This window comes from Emericellopsis cladophorae (assembly GCF_022114955.1).
Source record: "Emericellopsis cladophorae strain MUM 19.33 chromosome Unknown NODE_10_length_638493_cov_120_236322, whole genome shotgun sequence".
NCBI classification, from domain to species: domain Eukaryota; kingdom Fungi; phylum Ascomycota; class Sordariomycetes; order Hypocreales; family Bionectriaceae; genus Emericellopsis; species Emericellopsis cladophorae.
This window is the reverse complement of record NW_026250935.1, coordinates 16,591-32,323: the sequence shown is the minus strand read 5'-3', so window position 1 is coordinate 32,323 and position 15,733 is coordinate 16,591. Positions and strand designations below refer to the sequence as shown.

Genomic DNA, 15,733 nt, shown 5'->3' with positions numbered 1-15,733 from the left:
GGCGACGGGAATTTCTGCCGGGCGGTAGGGGAGTAGTGGACCCTGAGATCCGACATGGAGAATGGACCAGCGTCGCCAAAGGAGGCTCACAAGCATGACTACGGATGGGCAAGAACAATCGCTCAGAACGCAAGGTTTCTGTGTGGTATACTCCAGTGCATACACTAATCTGGGTGAGGGTGACTTTAGTCTTTTGGCCAGGGGTTAGCCACCGTGCAGTACTTGGGAAACGAAGACGGTACCAGTGACTGAATGGGCTGCTGAGATGTATGCACAAACTGCCCAGTACCATTTCGATGGATCCAGGTCCATCATCTATTGATGTAATATTACACGTTGTGTTTGTACAAAAGGATCGCCGACTACTAAACACAGATGTAACCTTACAGCCTGGAGAGCAAATCAGCCTCGCGCTGTGCCCGTCTCTCAGCCGAGCGCTTCTTGAACAAGACCTCTGATCTCCTGCGCTCTCCGCCGTCGATCTTACGGCCGCGGCGTTGTTCCCACATTCCCTCGGTGACCTTGACGCTGACGCCACTCTGCGGGAGCGGCATGGCGTACGGCCCGGCAATTGTCTTCTCGCCCCTGACAGTATAGCCCATGGGACGCGGTAGAAGTTTTGGGGGCTCTGCCACCTCGGCCTCGGGATGAGGGACGTTGACCACGAACTTGGTCTGCTTGAGTTGGTCCGCAGGCGGGAGGGCGAGCTTCAAGATCGCCTCGCCATCCTTGACATATTCAAAGTCCCCTCCCGGACCCAGATCGCCCTTGCGATATTTCTGCATCCATCGTAGCAGGTAGCGGCGGTTGCGTGTTGGCTCGATGCCGAGTTGCTGCAGCTCAGGGCCAGTCAGGGAGAAGAGAGAGTCCCACGATGGAAACTTGGATGCGTATCGGCTCAAGCCACGGCCAATCAGTTTGAGAAAGGTTTCCACGTCGGGCACGAATGGACGCGGTGACGGTATCGGATGCGAAGGGCGCGTGCTGTGGAGGCATCTGGTTTGGTTTCGAAAGGCTGTCGCATACGGCGTGGGCGCCCAGAGGCGCAACACTGGCCTCCAACGTTCGAGAGTCATCTGCTGTATACGTGTCAGAGAACAGGGCAGGAGGAGCAGTCTGGTGTAAGCCTTACAGCGAATTGGGTTGCGGTCGAAAGTCAACTCGAGCAGTCTTGATTCCTGCGATGCGAAGGACCCAACATCGAAGTCCAAGGCCAAGCTGGAAATTTTGGCTGGTAGGATTAGTCAGCGACGGGGTCGGTCAAGACACTCCTGGCGGGCTCGCAATCCTAGCCGCGTACGGATACAGCATCATTGCATGTGCCTCTAATGCTTCCTGGAGTAATTACTCCCAAGTGTGGGCAGTGGAAACAATTGACATCTTATAGAAATAGAGGCGGATCACTGGCGCAATCGCAACCGCGATCCAGCACTTGCTGCAGCTGGTGCCTGGACCGGATTCCAGGATACTTCGCAGTACCTACATATACGTGACTACAGCGCGTTACCGGTGAATCGCCATGCAGTCTCTACCACAGAATCACACGGTTCCTTATTACCTGAGATATGTCCCAAACAGCACAGCCTGATACTCTATGCTTACATAAAGTATCTAGAAAAGGCTAAGGTACCTCAGGAACCACCCCAGCTTGCATCCCTTGTGACTGGTCAGTAACGGCTCTTTATTCCTTTTACTTGTCAGCATCACCCCAACTACAAGTGAGCTTTTACATCGCGTTTCCATTACCAGCGAGCCTCGACCGCCAAGCTACTTGTACAACATTGCTTATTATTGGTCTGCATGGACCCCGGCCACTTCTCAAGCCCAAGCACTCTGATGCATATCGATCGCGACATGCTGTGAGATAGTCATGGCTCGAACCAAGCAAACTGCTTGGCGGCCTCGCCCTTACGACGTTCACGTTGTAGACCCAGGAGGTAAGTGCTCTGACATCAAATGCGGCTGTCGCTCATCAACCATGCAGGTCCCTTTCCGACGGAATTATTTCAAGTTATTGGATCTCTGTTCAAGCCTGAGGCGCTTGCCGACCAGGATGGCCCGGATCGTCCGCCAAAGCGACGCAAGGTCCAACGGTCGCTACCGTCACTGGCTCATGCTGTCTGCGTTGCGGAGGGATCCCTGACTTTGGTCTCAGAGACGCCCGTGCCCTCTGAACATCATTCATTACTCGGTTTTCATCGCAACGTAGGTCATTATTTGGACTTTGATTCACATTATGATCCTCCTGAATCATTTAGACCCGACCCATCTAGACCGCCAAGAATTGGGTACAGACGAAATTTCCGTGGACAACGTCCAGAGACATTTTCCTTCGACACAAAGGCTTCTAGCGGTATAAGGCAGAGATTTGTGTTCTCGCTCAGCCATGCACAAGTGGATGGTGGCTTCGACCGCATACTTCTTCAATCTGGACTCGAGGAACCCAGTGACGTCCCCGGTGCTATCTGGTCCGACTATGGCATGTCCATCGTGAAGACGACGGAGGGCGCCAGACTCACCATCCAGGGTCGGCTCTACTGGAATGAAACGCAATCCCCTCGACAGGGTCTTCGACACACGGACAGCCGTGACGCTTCGCAGGCCCTCATCGACCACTTCTTTCCCAAGACCATGCCTGACAGTGCTGCATCGTCGCCCATGGATTTTTACGACGCCGCGCATGTGCCCTCTGCAGACGACACAGACGACACACTTTCTTCGGTGCGGGGGCTGGAGGCTACATTGTTCCCGTATCAGCGCAGAACTCTCCAGTGGCTGCTCAGGCGTGAGGGCGTGCGATATACGGCGGCCGGAACAATTGTGCGCGATGGGCAGACTGCCTCGCCGATCGCCGACAGCTTCAGACTCATACAGGATACGCACGGCCAAGCGGCCTATGTCAGTGACGTTATGCACACCATTGTCCGGGACACTGTGCACTATCGGCAAATAGAAAAGGCGATGAGAGGTGGTATCTTGGCGGAAGAGATGGGGCTGGGCAAGACGCTGGAGATCATTGGCCTGGTGCTGATGCATCCCCGACCAGACCCAGAACCAGGAAACGGTCCGCCTAGTGGAGGCACACTTCTCGTGGTTCCCCAGTCCTTGAAGGATCAGTGGGTGTCAGAGATCGCGCGCCATGCCCCGATACTCCAGGCCGAGATCTACAACGGATGTGCAAAGTCACAGCCTGACAACGACAGTGCCTTGATGAAGCGGCTGTCCAGCAGTGACATTGTCATCACAACCTACCATGTGTTGCAGTCAGAAGTTCACTTTGCCCGCGAACCTCCCCAGCGGTCACGCCGCACTGAACGCAAGTACGAGCGACCGAAATCCCCCCTGGTCAGGATCAGCTGGTGGAGACTATGCATCGACGAAGCGCAGATGATCGAGAACGGCCTCAGCAACGCGGCCGAAACAGCGCGTACCATACCTCGCGTCAATTCCTGGGCGATCACTGGCACGCCCCTGAAGAACGACGTTTCGGACCTCTTCCACCTGCTAACCTTCCTTCGGTACGAGCCCCTCACCACGCCGACTGTCTGGAAGATTCTCGTGAAACAATACAAGCCTGTTCTGCAAAGTCTGGTTGGGACGATAGCCATCAGACACACGAAATCGCTTGTGCGCCGCGAGATAGCACTGCCTCCCCAACACCGCTTCGCCATCAGCGTGCCCTTCACCGCTGTTGAGGAGCAGCACTACCAGTCGCTCTTCAAGCAGATGACCGAAGCTTGTGGCGTTGATGAGCAGGGCAACCCCACCGTGGAAGACTGGAAACCCTGGGTTTACGAAGAGGCGATGCGAACCTGGCTCAACCGCTTGCGTCAGACAGCACTGCATCCAGAAATTGGCGCATACAGCAGACGAGTATTAGGCCACAGCAACCGTCCCATGAGGACTCTAGATGAAGTTCTCCGGGCGATGATCGAACAAAGCGACAATGGCATCAAGGCGTATCATCGCTCTATCCTCGGTAGTAGGCTGACCCGCGGCCAGCTGTACGAGAATTCGCCGCGCGTACACGAGGCACTGTCGATCTGGACAGCGGTGAAGGAGGAGGCTGCTGCCATGGTAGCCGAAGCCAGGGCAGGCCTTTCTGAGGCTAGCGCGCACTCCCCTCGTGCAGACAAGGCAGCGTCGCCGCATGACTTGGATTCGACCGATGATGAGTCTGTCGACAACAAAGGCGCGCTTCACGCCGAGTGGCGACGCAAGCTTCGACAAGCCTTGGAGACGCAACACAAGGCAGTGTTCTTCTGCGCCAACGCCTACTTCCAGATTCGCGAGAACAAGGAAATGACGGTGCCTGAGAGCGCGGACTTTCAGAAGCTCAAGCAGGCGGAAGACCAGGCGTACGAAGAGGCGAAACTCATCCGAAAGGAACTCCTCAAGGGCAGCCACCACAAAGCAAGCGGTACCATGCGAAAGCTCTCGGAGATGGCCACCCGCCAAAAGTTCACCGAAATCGCTGAGTTGCCCACGGAAATGCAAGGTGGGATCGAGAGTAGCCGGGTTGCCGGCGATCTTGAGGCCCTCCACGGTGCGATGAATGAACAAGCCAATGTAATCGACGATTGGCGCGAGCACGCCGTCCAGCTACTGCTCAGGCCTCTGATGGATCAAGACGAGGACCATGGCCTGGAGACGACGGGTGAAGAAATGGGGGATGCCGCGAAAATGCAGGAAGAACTGATTGTCTACGTTCAGGTCCTCGGCGCTGCCATCGCCGACCGCCAAGATGCCATGAGTGGCCAGCCACCGAACGAATTGGTGAGCTACGAGACGAAGCAGGCGATACGGCTGGCGAGAGAGGGAGGCGGGCCCATGCCCGACAAGCTCCTTGAGCTGATGCAGATCCGGCAGCAGGTCAACCCTCGTGTAGCCGACTTTAGCATGAGAGGGGCTCTTGCGGATCTTCGCAGCTTGGCCACTCGTCTGAGCAAGGAGAGCAGCCAAACGGACCGGGTCCGGAATGAGCACGCCATCGCGGCCGCCATGCTCAAGGCCACGCAGACGGCGCTCACACAGCAGAACAAGGCGGCGACGGCCCTCGAGTCTGAACTCGAGTCGTTCCGCGACACGATGAATGCACGGCTGGAATACTACCGACAGATGCAGAGCGTTTCCGACAGCGTTCTGCCCTATGAGGGCCCCAAAACCGAGGATGCGGTCGAGCGGATGCTCAAGCATGAAGAAGACCTGACGCAAAAGCTGGCTTCTGCCAAATCCAAGCACCGTTACCGTAAGTCACGCCGCCATAAGCTGCCGTATCAGATCATTGTACTAACACGCTGTAGTACTCAACCTCAAGGACACGGGTATCAAGTCGGACGAGGGCCGCCTCTGTGTCATTTGCCAAACACACTTTGACATTGGCGTCCTGACTGTCTGCGGGCATCAGTTCTGCAAGCCATGCATGAAGACATGGTACAGGGCTCATCGGAACTGTCCGGTATGTAAGACTCACCTCCTGCCCTCCTCCCTACATGACATCGTCTTCAAGTCTCAGGAACTGAAGCTGCATGGGATGGAGGACCAACACGCCAGAGCCGGACAAGCAAGCCCCGAGGGGACCTCTGGTATTCTGGAGAAGGGCACCATCTACTCTCAATTCGACGCCGCCAAGCTGTCCGAGATACAGAACATTGATCTCGAAGGACCGTCCTACACGACCAAGGTCGACACAATCATGCGCCATCTTCTCTGGCTGCGGCAGAGCGACCCTGGGGCCAAATCCATCATCTTCTCGCAATACAAGGATTTCCTCAACGTTCTGTCCACGGCATTTGAAGCGCACCGGATCGGCTTCTCGTCCATCGACGCAAAGGGTGGCATTGAACGGTTCAAACAAGACCCGGCCGTGGAGGCCTTCCTGATGCACGCCCGAGCCCACTCAAGTGGGCTGAATCTGGTCAATGCCAACAACGTCTTCCTCTGCGAACCTCTCGTAAACACGGCACTCGAGCTACAGGCGATTGCCCGCGTCGATCGCATTGGGCAGCAGCACGAGACGACAGTGTGGCTGTACGTGACGCAGGGCACCGTGGAGGAGAGCATCTACAGCCTTAGTGTGGATAGGCGCCTGAAGCACGCGGCCCGTGCCGCCGTCAACGGCAAGGGAAAGGAGAAGGCAGGGTCGCTGGACGAGACCCTCGAGGTGGCCAACACGCTGGAGATGGAGCAGGCTGCCCTCACCAAGCTGATGAGCAAGGACAGGACGGCTGGCGAGATGGTGGACAAGAGTGACTTGTGGCAGTGTCTGTTTGGGCACGTTGCCAAGAATGGGGCACCCGCGGGTGAGGAGGTTGGGGATAATTGAGTGGGAGCGTCTTGGTGAGATCGATAGTGTACAGTCTGTCATATTAATTCCCATCTAACTAATTATCCGGCTCCAAAATCTAATTTTCGCGCAATGCGGCTGCCACGTTCCTCTTCGACCACGCCAGGTCTCCGCTTCAGATCAGCACCCATCGTCTCCTCTCCTCCCGCCTTGCGCGGCAGGTCCTCTTTGCGGGTGGGATGTGGTTGGGCCAGCCAATACGTGTGCTGCAGCATCTCCTTTGCCGTGATGCGACGGTTTGGGTTAAGGGTCAATGTGCGCATGAGCAGATCCGCTCCCTCGGGACCCAGAATCTCAAAGGTCCTCTCATAGTAGGCTTTCCCACGGACTGGGTTGGTGGAGGGCACGGCGTAGTCTCGCAACTTGGTCACGCCGGGCCAGTTGTCCTCTGTTGGGGTCCCGACAGCTTCGCAGATCAGTTTGACCTGCTCCAGCTCCGTGCCACCGGGCAGATATGCATTACGTAGGACGATCTCGGCAAAAATGGTGCCCACGGACCAAATGTCGACAGCGCCAGAGTAGTGCTTCGCGCCAAAGAGCAGCTCAGGCGGCCGGTACCATCGCGTGATGACATTGGCAGTCATGTATTGATACGGGTCGGCGAAGCCACGCGCGAGACCGAAATCGGCAAGCTTGAGCTCGCCATTGGCCGCGATGAGCAAGTTGTTGGGCTTGATATCGCGGTGCAGCACAAAGTTCTCGTGGCAGAACCAGACGGCCCGTGTGAGCATGCCCATCCACGCCTTGATGTCGGCAGCGCCGTAGCGGACACCGGGGATCTTGCGCTGCTGATCGCCCTTGATGAGGATCTCCAGGTCGCCGAGGGGCAGAAACTCGAGGACAAGGTTGAGATTCTGGTCTTTGGAGGAGAAGACGGAGCGCAGCGCGATAATGTTGTCGTGCTGCAGTTCCTGGAGGTGCTTGACTTCGCGAATGGCATCGTGCGACATGCCCTCTTCAATGTCCTTGGACACCTTTTTCATCTTTTTGATGGCGACCAGGGTCGAGGGGTCGTCGCGTAGATGACCCAGAAACACCACGGCGTATGTACCTTCACCGAGCTTCTTGCCTGCGTGGGGAGCTCACGTTAGCTCTGCGTGCTTGGGCTTTCACTACCTTCCGCAACCTCTCTCACCTTTGACCCATTTTCGCTTTTCATCCTCATTCATCTGCTCGGCCAAATCAAGTGAGGGCGGTTCCCCACTCATGTTCTTTGGAGGTGCACCCACTGGCTTTGGTGTTCCCTTTGAAGAGGCTTGACCTGAAGCAAGAGATCTGAGAGGTGAGGCGGCCGCGCGGAGCTCAGTCGCCGGTCGCGACAACTCTGTAACCACAGGCGAGACCGCCATGGTGAGCGGCGGTGACCTGTGGATGAACACTTTCCTGAGGAACGAATTTAATTGATTTGTCAGGTGGTTGGTTGGTTGGTTGGACTCTGGAGCAGCGGCTACCAAGTGAACAGCGAAATCAGGTTTCCCGCAGGCTCTGTATTTAATGATAGAGGCGGCAGAGCTTTCAGTTTGTTGGATTGGTTGATTTAATTCGAGTTAGAATCGGTCATACTATTGCAGTGTCAAGTGAGCAGTCAGACGGCGATGTGGTATCCAAGGTAAGTTAGGGTAAGGTACGGAGATATGCCGTTCGTTGGGGATGGCTATAAAAGTGGGGTTTAATGAGTAATCGGGCCTCTGATTGGCTGATACTTTGGGACTTTGGACTGCACGGAGCAGGCGCCACTCCTGTCGTCAGGCAACCTCATCCTTCCCTCTTGCGACTACTGGAAATCGGAACTTGCAGCGCACCTCTAGGAACCCCAAGGAATCTCAGTAATCATGAAGTAGGGTAATTCAATACTGCGATTTGCAGCAAGCCAAGAAAGGACAGGCTTCAATATAAACGACACGGTGTCGGCAATGTTGATGCTATTGCCGCAACCCTGCCTTCGTCTTGCGGCTCCCCAACCTGTCAAAGGCCTCCTGGAACGAACTACTCAAAGGTGATGGCGCTGTCGACCACCGGCCTGGCTCTGCCTGCGATCGCATCCAGCTGGTCTCCCAAGGACCCTGTGATGAAGTAGTAGTCTGTCCACTGTCTTCTTGCTCTGCGCCGGCTTCGCGCTCGATCATCATGAGTTTGTCGCCGTAGGGATCTGGCTGATAAACAATCCTCATGGTCGCGACTCGCAGAGAGAGAGAGACAGGAGCGGTAGTATCCCTATTCCGGAGGATCACATGATTATCGATGCATCTGATCGTTCCAAGGACTTGGTCATATATGAGCTACCGGCAGATCTCGGCACGAACATTCCTCGTTGTCTAAGTACCTTTGTGAGAATTGACCCAGACTCGGCATGCCCAGGTCGAGAGCGTCGACAGCCTGCGACGAATTTTCGGAAATGACAGCTCGGGATAGAGGCAATATTGTTAGCTGGCGCAACGCTGTCACTCGGTGATGGCGCACGACTGGGGACCGCTGTAGCCAATATTGCACTGAGAGTGCAGCATGCCGGGCGTTTCTCACCAACTGTGTCTAAGGTGTTCATTGGCACTATCACGTCAGGCTCTGGGAGTCGAGGCTTCCAGTCCTCTTCACGTGCGGGACTGGGGCAGGTATAGTCGGGCATCATCGCCCATCAGGAGTACCTAAGTAAACAAGCAGGCGAGGCAGGTCCGATGCTTCACTCCTGTAAATCACTACAGGTATCTGCATCTATTAGTAGCTTCAGGCACCCTGCCACGCATCTCGTCTTCTGCTCCGATTCTGTGCCTTCACCAACGTCCGCATTATCCTCGTCCAATCAAATTCTCATTTTTTCAATATCACTTACTGACTCTGGACAACCTCTACATTCTCGCTCAGGATCACTCATTGTCTCCGATTGTCCAGCCTCTCTCTTTGCCTCCTTCGAGTTCCACGTGTCGAAGGACCTGCCGATAACAAGGCGCGCTTCGACAAGACTCCCTCGCGCCCTGCGAACCGAAACTTGAATCTCCCTGCTTCCTCCACATCTGTCCAAACATGAGGATCTCCCAGGTTGTTGGCGCGTGCGGCCTACTCGCCATCACATCTCTGATTAGCAGTACTGCCGCAGCTGGCGGGAAAACTGGTGTAGAAACCTAGGGCGAAATCTGGGGCAAGAGTTGCTGCCCAGGTTGGCGGCCCCCAAGGGACACTCGCCTCAGATCTACGACGCGCTTACACAAGAGTACGTGTACCAAAGATTCCACCACTTGGCCGAAAGAATGACCTTTGTCTTCAAACTTGTGAGTATTCTTGAATGCAACAAGGGTAGCGATCGGTACTAGGAGCCGATGCGCAAAGCGCTTTACGATGTGGAGTTCGACCTGAACCTGTTCGATGCCGACATGGACAACTCAGATCTGTCCAAAGAGTTCAGCGAGAGGAAGAGGAGATTGCCAACTGCTACCTCTTTGTATGTCCTCTTTTCGCGGCGCGAGTGGCCGTATCTGTGCCGGGCTGACTTGTCGATCACCGCCGTATGCCGAGGCGATGATTGAGACCCTCGACATCCTCGGCGACAGGATGGAGGACCTGGACTTCAAGTCGGCGACGAACCTGCTCGTGGCCGTCGACAGTTTTCGTGTGGCCGATTACGCGAGTCAACCCAGCGTTGTCGCCCGTCACATTGCTAATTCTACGCTGCAGAATGCTGTCCTTGAGCTTGGCCGCCGCCTGCACAGTCCAAAACATTTGGCCACCATCTTCGAAAAGTACGGCGCACTGGACGGCAGCACCCCCTACAGCGTCCGCACAGCATTCCGCCAATTCGCGACCATCCCAGCCATCACGGGGGAGAACTTTAGCACCCTTCCTTAGACGGCAGATAGAACAACGGGCTTGAGCTCGGGCGGGCCGCGGCACATTCGTGGGCAGCACATCCGTGCGAGATCTGCCGTCATAAGGCGTTTCCAATGGGATAGTAGAGAGAATAGACCGACCAGAGCTCCTAATGTCAATATTCGATGGTGCAGCAATGCAGAGACTTTCTACGGAGTGAAGTTCGATCAGAATTATTACTAGTCCATGTTCCCGCTCGATTGTCTGTGTTTGGGATTGATCATTCATTGGCAATGATGTCATAGACAGACGGAAGACTCAGAGACTGCCGGGGAAGCGAAGAAGGGGTGGAGGCCTGACAGTTAAAGTCAGACAGACTGCACACTCGTTCCTGGGTCTATTGCCTGCCCGAATTTGAACAGCTGCAGCCAAATCCGATGATCTTCGATTTCTTCAGGGGGCCCACTCACAATTGACGATGGTGCTCCCGCGCGTCACGTCACAATCATTAATTAGGCATGGATTGGAGACAGCATGTCGAATTCGGAGCTCCAATCCTTCGATTGAGGCTTGGTAATTCTCGCAGCCTGGGGACGCTACTCTTCCAAGCCACGCCAAGTCCCAGTCTTGATTTGGGAGCCGTGACGTCGACTGTCCTGCCATATATTCATCCCGTCCAGTCCTTGTCTTGGATTACCACCCCCTTGTTGGCTTAGCTTCTTTTGGACAACAAACACAGCAAGCAACACGATTGATCCCAAGGTGCATAACAAGCTGTCGCTTCGCTAGACCAGGCCAACTGCAAGCAAACGAGGGCAACAACAAGCGATATCATCGTGAACACGCCGACACAACGCAGCAGGTTACACTCTGTAACCATCAATCACCATGGCCGTCCGCGGTGTGATCTCGTACTGGGTAGGTGGATAACAACGTCGAAACGCCCTTCCAGCAAAAACCAGTCCGTGTAGCTAACAGGAACAGTGGCTACCGATATTTCCCGCCTGCGTGTGGTTGGGCATGCTGCTCGGGATGCTGCTGTGGTGGTTCGTGACCGTGGACATGGACCGAAGCCGGCTGCCCTCGCTCGACCGCAACATGTACCTGCCCTACATCAGCGACATTGGCGCCTTTACGCTCAAGCCCCTGTTCATCGCCGGCTCCGTCGTCACCACGGTCACGTTTGACCTGTCCTTTGCCGCCGAGCGCTGGCTGCGGCACAAGGGTCGCCTGGTGCCCAACCAGACACTTCTGGAAAAGGTGCTCGTGATCCTGACCATTCTCTTTGCCGTTGTCGGCACCGTGGGCCTCATCTGCCTCAGCATCTTCGACACGTACCGCCACCCACAACTGCACGATATATTCCTGCTTCTCTTCATCGGCGGCTATCTCATCTCGGCCATCTTCATCTGCTGGGAGTACCAGCGCCTGGGCATCCGTACGTACCTCATCAAAATATCCTCTGCTCTCCTAGGAAGCGTGTAGACTAACAAATCACCCGCAGAACACCGCGAGCACCGCGTCCTCCGTGCCTCGTTCTGGGTCAAGCTCATCTTCATCTTTCTCGAAATCGGCCTGGCCGTTGCCTTTGGCGTCCTCACCTTTACCGACAGGAAGAACATTGCCGCCTACTTTGAGTGGATCATCTCCCTCATCTTCACATTCTACGTCCTGTCCTTTGTCATCGACCTGTGGCCCGCGCGTCGGACGAAGCACCGCGCCATGCGCTTCCCGAAGCCCAGGAGCCCGCGAGAGATGGAGGAGAGCGAGGCCAGCTTGCCTGGCCGGGCGCATGGCGCGAACACCAATGGCCACTTTTAATGAGGGAGATGACGGTGATTGGAGCATCCAGGGAAGAGAACGTGACAATTGGTATTTTTATTGCGCATGTTTGGCGTTTGGCGTTTGCGAGGTACACGTCGGAAGCGTAATGTCGAACATGATACTCGCATAGATCATCGATCAAATGTTAGATATATGTATATATGATGAATATTATTACTACAATACATCCTTGTTCCAATTTGAATACCACTCCGCATTTCCAACTCATTGTGTCGGCGACATTTGAAAATCGTCCGCTCGAAATTTTCGCCCAGGATATCGAAAAGAAACAACGCACACAAACCATTCCAATAGTAATAACCCGCTCACATCTCCTCGCGGAACCTAGAGTCCCTGCCAGGACTGACACTGGCCCGAGGCGCCCTCTCCCCAATAGGCTTCGGGGGTTCGAGCCTGTCAGGGGCTTCATCTCTGGCTACCGAGCTCACGGGGCTAACGCCCCTGGAATCTCGCTCAGGGGCAGCTTGGCTTGCCTCGCCGTCGGCGTGCCCTGCAATTGCTACATCACGCATGCTGGAGGGCCCGTTCCCCAGGCTGGCATTGCTGGCATTGGGATTGTCTTTCTTCAGTGCGCCACTGCCCTTGAAGAAGCTGGTGCGCTTCTTCTTCTTCTCCTCGTCGGCAGCGTCACCGTCTCTCTCGCTCATGGAACGGCCGCGTGACAGGCGATTCTTGATCCAGCCCTTGAGCTTGGATCCGGATGAGTGGCGATGGTGACCTTGGCGCTCGTCTTGGTCCGCCCCATGCTGTTCGTCTTGATGCTCCTCGTCGGCACCAGATCGTACGGCGGACAGGCTACGGGCGGCCTCGGGCGAGGACGGAGCTCCTAGGGTGCTGTCAATGGGTGCCATAGTATCGGCTTCCCTATCTTCTGCATCCATTGCCGGGTGCACCTCATCGTTCAAGATCGCATCATCTCCTGAGACACGGGCATTATCGATGGGCGCAGTCTCCTCTTCTTGGTCATCGGCAGCGGTACCGGTCTTCGACTTGCGCTTTTCCTCCTTGGCGAGCCTCCTCTGCTCAGCCTTTTCAGCCTTCTCCTGCTCCTTCTTGACCCTTTCCTCTTCCTTGGCCTGCATCTTCCTGGCTTTCTCCTCTTCCTTGTCTTCGTCTGTGACCATTGGTTAGCTGTGCGCTATGGAGGTCGCAGGAGTTTTGCCAACTTACCTCGAATTCTCTTGCTGAGTGCTTTGGCCTCGCGATCCCTCTCCTTTTCGCGCGCGAGCTCGGACTTGCGAGCCTCCTCCTCGGCCTTCAGCACCGCTTGACGTTCACGCTCTTTCTCTGCCTTCTCGTTGATGTCATCTAGCACGGGCTGCATCCGCTTCGCGGCGATAGCATCAATCTGTTCCTGGTCCATGTACATGCCGCCGCCCAAGTTGAGTTTTCCGGTGTTCTCGTTGCGGGCGTCGGATGAGAGCTGGGCAGCCTGCTGCGCCTTGAGGTTCCAGTCGCTTTGCAAGGCTGGGTTGATTTTGCCGGTATCGCTGTAGACCTTCTCGTCCATGCCATGGAGACGAGCCTTTACATTGCGCTGGGCAGCGGCCAACAGTGCATCACGGTCAGTCTGGCGCTTCGCCTGGTCGACCTCGGTCAACTTGTTTGAGAACATGGACATTTGCTGGCGAATTCGCTGTGACTCCTCTCGATCGTCAAAGTCTTCGTCAGAATCGCGTCGCCTCAGCTTGTTCGCGACAGACCAGCGGCGCCGAGGCGCTTGTGCTTGGGTGTTGCCGTAGTACTCCTGCATGTTTCGGTTCTTGGAGTACTCATCGTCAAGCTTCGACAGCCTGTCTTGAGCTTGCTTGTATGCAGCATCCTGGAGGCTCAAGTGAGGGGACGTGAACTTGTCGGGATCCTCTCCCCTCGCTTTGGCTTGCTCGACCGTCTGCTGCTGCTGGTTGTACATCTTCTTGGCCATCTCGACCGCAGACTGATGCAACCGCTCGGCATCATCCCGCTCATCCGCTTCGGGCTTGACCATGGGGTGGGAAGTGAACATGTTGCGCGTCATCGTGGTCACAGGGACGGCACCGCCATTGGAGGCTGTGGGCTTGGGGCGCATGGACGCGCGGTGTGCCACGGATGCTCCACTCAACGCGTTCGAGGCAGCACGCGATTGAAGGTCGGTATCCGAAGCAGGCGCAGGCGACATGGGGCTAGATGACGAGCGTGGTCTGTTCATTGCCATGGCGCCCATGGCAGCGGCGAGCGGTCGATCTGCCGGGGCCACCTGAGGGCTGGGCGCATTTGCGCGAGCTATGATATCAGTGCGGCTAGCTGCGAACGCCTGCGTCGCTGCTGTCGACCCATGGGTTCCCGAGTTCGACTGCTCGTCTGTGGGCTCATTCCGAGGGCTTGGTTGACGGAAGGCATGTGTCGCAGCTGTGTTGCCCCAGCCGTCGTGCTGACCCTTTGCAGGCGGCTCTGTCGTCTTGTTCTGCTTCAGCGCGGAGCTAGCAGACCCAACAGCCAACAGTGCAGCCTTGTGGCCATCCGAATTGGCGGAAGGCTGCCATTGGGGCGCCATTTTGTAGTCTGTCGCAAGGACGGCGGCGGCGGAGGCGGAGGACAGTTTGTCTGGCTTCCAAAGCTCAACGGGTTTCTGGTTGCTCCATCCCAGCGACGCGGCTGCACCTGCAGCTGCTCCGTCGGATTTCAACCCCGACGAGGGGAAGCTTGGTAGTGATCGTGGGTCCGCATATTTGAGCCTCCCAGAGTTGTTGACTGCTACATGGGTCAGTGATGAGATCAGCAGAGGTGCATAATTACACAGGACGTGAGAGCGGGTTCCCGAGCTTGGTATCACATACCTGGCAGAGCCTCAGGCGGAGCTTCTGTCGCTATGGCTTGTTCCGTCATGATGGAGGGCGGACAGTGAGCTTGTGAGAGACCTCTCGATAGTGACAAGACAGCAACTGTAGTTGCTCCCTCGAGTCGTTCCTTGCTTTGGCTGGGATGTATAGGGTCTAGGAAGTTATCTGGGCGGTCCGTTCGGCTATGCACCTGGTATGGCAATTATGCTTCGCTGGGCCAGGGATGCGAGACAGCACGAGCTGGATGGAGGGATGACGATCAACCAAATCGTATCACCAGATGGGGGATGCTGGGGTAGTTAGATCAATAAGATGGGCCGGCCGGTAGATCAAGTGATCAGCGGGCTTTGGCCGACTGCTCCGTACTTGGTTTGGTACCTACTCAGGTCACTAAATCAACTTAGCTCAGGTGCGCTGCACTACGTACGTTCCATCTCTCTCGCCAGTCAGATGCAGCATGTCGGGAACCTTGACCTCGTCATTGCCATTCTGTTAGTCGATCGCGCTTTACTAGCTCAGGTTCGTGGTGTACTAAACATGACGTCACGACAAGCACCCTGACGATGACCTCACCAATGGCTGCCCTTGGAGTTAGCCGAAAAGGGACTAGTGCGGAGCACAGCGATCTTTGCAAATGGCATTTGGGGCTTGCACAACGCCGGATGCGATCAGGTTTTGGACTACCCTACAGACTCATAGACTTTCATTGGCCTCTGGCCATGCATGTGCCATTCAGCCATGTGATGTTTTCGTCGAGATGTTTTCATAGGTAAGGTAGGTAATCCTTGGGCCCATTTCCACACAGACTACTCGGGCCTGTAGCGCCCGCTGTCGGTGTGAAATCTGGTGTGTCTGTCATTGTACAGCACCACCCCGCCAACTCTTCCAAGTGTCCACGTCCTTTTCAAATTCGAATTGAAAAACT

General features: G+C 55.8%; 6 protein-coding genes across 6 annotated transcripts; 3 read left to right on the top strand and 3 right to left on the bottom strand.

The window, feature by feature from the left end:
- Window positions 1-383: 383 nt before the first annotated feature.
- On the bottom strand, window positions 384-1,076 carry J7T54_002009 (Protein FYV4; the record flags this gene model as incomplete). The annotated part of the gene is made up of 1 exon (XM_051504602.1): window positions 384-1,076. The coding sequence occupies one exon, from the start codon at window positions 1,074-1,076 to the stop codon at window positions 384-386; it is 693 nt and encodes a 230-aa protein (XP_051363706.1).
- Window positions 1,077-2,386: 1,310 nt separating this feature from the next.
- J7T54_002008 (E3 ubiquitin-protein ligase SHPRH) lies at window positions 2,387-6,325 on the top strand (the record flags this gene model as incomplete). The annotated part of the gene is made up of 3 exons (XM_051504601.1): window positions 2,387-2,394; window positions 2,448-5,248; window positions 5,304-6,325. The coding sequence occupies 3 exons, from the start codon at window positions 2,387-2,389 to the stop codon at window positions 6,323-6,325; spliced, it is 3,831 nt and encodes a 1,276-aa protein (XP_051363705.1).
- A 62-nt stretch (window positions 6,326-6,387) lies between these two features.
- Window positions 6,388-7,554, bottom strand: J7T54_002007 (serine/threonine-protein kinase; the record flags this gene model as incomplete). The annotated part of the gene is made up of 2 exons (XM_051504600.1): window positions 6,388-7,415; window positions 7,482-7,554. 2 exons carry the CDS (start codon window positions 7,552-7,554, stop codon window positions 6,388-6,390), a joined length of 1,101 nt encoding a protein of 366 aa, XP_051363704.1.
- Window positions 7,555-9,657: 2,103 nt separating this feature from the next.
- Window positions 9,658-10,183, top strand: J7T54_002006 (uncharacterized protein; the record flags this gene model as incomplete). Its single annotated transcript, XM_051504599.1, has 2 exons — window positions 9,658-9,779; window positions 9,889-10,183. 2 exons carry the CDS (start codon window positions 9,658-9,660, stop codon window positions 10,181-10,183), a joined length of 417 nt encoding a protein of 138 aa, XP_051363703.1.
- An 849-nt stretch (window positions 10,184-11,032) lies between these two features.
- On the top strand, window positions 11,033-11,965 carry J7T54_002005 (uncharacterized protein; the record flags this gene model as incomplete). Its single annotated transcript, XM_051504598.1, has 3 exons — window positions 11,033-11,062; window positions 11,129-11,582; window positions 11,649-11,965. 3 exons carry the CDS (start codon window positions 11,033-11,035, stop codon window positions 11,963-11,965), a joined length of 801 nt encoding a protein of 266 aa, XP_051363702.1.
- Window positions 11,966-12,294: 329 nt separating this feature from the next.
- Window positions 12,295-14,854, bottom strand: J7T54_002004 (uncharacterized protein; the record flags this gene model as incomplete). The annotated part of the gene is made up of 3 exons (XM_051504597.1): window positions 12,295-13,103; window positions 13,160-14,722; window positions 14,806-14,854. The coding sequence occupies 3 exons, from the start codon at window positions 14,852-14,854 to the stop codon at window positions 12,295-12,297; spliced, it is 2,421 nt and encodes an 806-aa protein (XP_051363701.1).
- Window positions 14,855-15,733: the final 879 nt, after the last annotated feature.